Source organism: Mus caroli, chromosome 6, assembly GCF_900094665.2.
Source record: "Mus caroli chromosome 6, CAROLI_EIJ_v1.1, whole genome shotgun sequence".
Taxonomy (NCBI): domain Eukaryota; kingdom Metazoa; phylum Chordata; class Mammalia; order Rodentia; family Muridae; genus Mus; species Mus caroli.
The window spans coordinates 121,164,105-121,165,495 of record NC_034575.1 but is presented as its reverse complement, the minus strand read 5'-3'; the positions used below and the strand labels follow the sequence as shown (position 1 = coordinate 121,165,495).

Below are 1,391 nucleotides of genomic sequence, written 5' to 3'. Positions count from 1 at the left end.
CCTTCTAGGAAAGGGTCCGAGGATGAGGTAGAGTGTTGATGTCGTGGAGCAGAGTTAGGGAGGAGAGGGTCGGGAGAGGAACCTGGAGCCAAGGTGAGGATGCTATTTTGTTAAGAAAATGTCTCTGTCCCTAGAATCAAGGCAGTCAACAAGGAGACAGGAGGCTGGGAGGAAGCCTGGGCCTGCACACTAATGTTTGCAACCTTGTGTCCTTTGCCTCTGTCCTCCCTCAGGAGTGTACATTCTGATTGGAGCCGGGGCCCTCATGATGCTGGTTGGTTTCCTAGGCTGCTGTGGAGCTGTACAAGAGTCCCAGTGCATGCTGGGATTGGTAAGTATTCCTTCTATAGAGTAGCTAGCCAGCCTTACCTTAATCCTTTCCCAAAATGTCACCAGGCTTAGTGCACGTAACAGGTAGAACCGGTGGAGTAAGGAAGGCTCCTGGGCCACTGGCTGTGTTCAGCCTCTCACTATCCTTACTTCAGGCCCAGTCCCGTCTGCCTGGCTCCCACCACCATCTTGCCGTGGCCGGCCCTNGATTCCTAATCACTTCCTTTATGCACCTAAATGCCAGGACTGTATTTCCGCCTTTCTCAAAGGCCNTGTTTGCTTTCTNCCGAGTCCTTAGGTCCTTTTGCCTTCTCTCCTTATTTTAAAAATTCTTTCCGTCNTGTCNAGACGCCACGGAGTGAATGTGCTGCCTTTGTTTCCCCGGTCTCGGTGGTATTTGTGTGGGCAGTGGTGGTTTATTGCTGCCCAACTCTAANCTAACACCCCCAAGTACCAGTGTAGGGGCAGCAGATCACATTTTCCCCCCAGAATTCATGGCTTCTCTGCTTTTTGCTTAACCTCTTCCTACCTGTTCATCTGTGCCACCCGCATGCTAACTGTTCTGCAAGCCTTTGGTATTGCTGACTGGCTTGCTGGAGTCTCTCTCATCACATCCTTTGTGTCTTCTAGTTCTTCGGGTTCCTCTTGGTGATATTCGCCATTGAGATAGCCGCTGCCGTCTGGGGCTATACCCACAAGGATGAGGTAGGTGTTTCCATAAGTACACTTGGGTCCTACAGTGATTTGAGTTTCTGAGCTGGGAAGACAGAGAACAAAGGGTCCAGGCTAGTCACTCGCCGGGTTTTTCCACTGAATACACCTCCTTATCCAGTATGTTTCCATGTAAAAGCAAGGCATANAGTCCTTGGGAGTGGGAACGTGGAGCTTAGCCTGCCCTGTGTGGCTAGCACCCTAGTAATCATTCAGAACGTTTTGGAAACCGTTTGTGTGTGGGCCTGTCAATCACAGCTAGACAGCCCTTCCCCACTGCTGTTAGAAAGGTTGCTCAGAACAACATGGCTTTCTGTAATCAGCAAAGACTCACTTTCTCTAATCTGTAA

General features: G+C 50.3%; 1 protein-coding gene across 1 annotated transcript in view; it reads left to right on the top strand.

Moving 5' to 3' along the window:
- Cd9 (CD9 molecule) overlaps nucleotides 1-1,391 on the top strand; it is a 32,544-nt gene that overhangs the window by 30,049 nt on the left and 1,104 nt on the right. Inside the window, exons 3-4 of the mRNA XM_021164188.2 lie at nucleotides 234-331; nucleotides 961-1,035. Coding sequence (XP_021019847.1) covers nucleotides 234-331; nucleotides 961-1,035 — 173 coding nt within the window. The remainder of the gene's footprint in view (nucleotides 1-233; nucleotides 332-960; nucleotides 1,036-1,391) is intronic.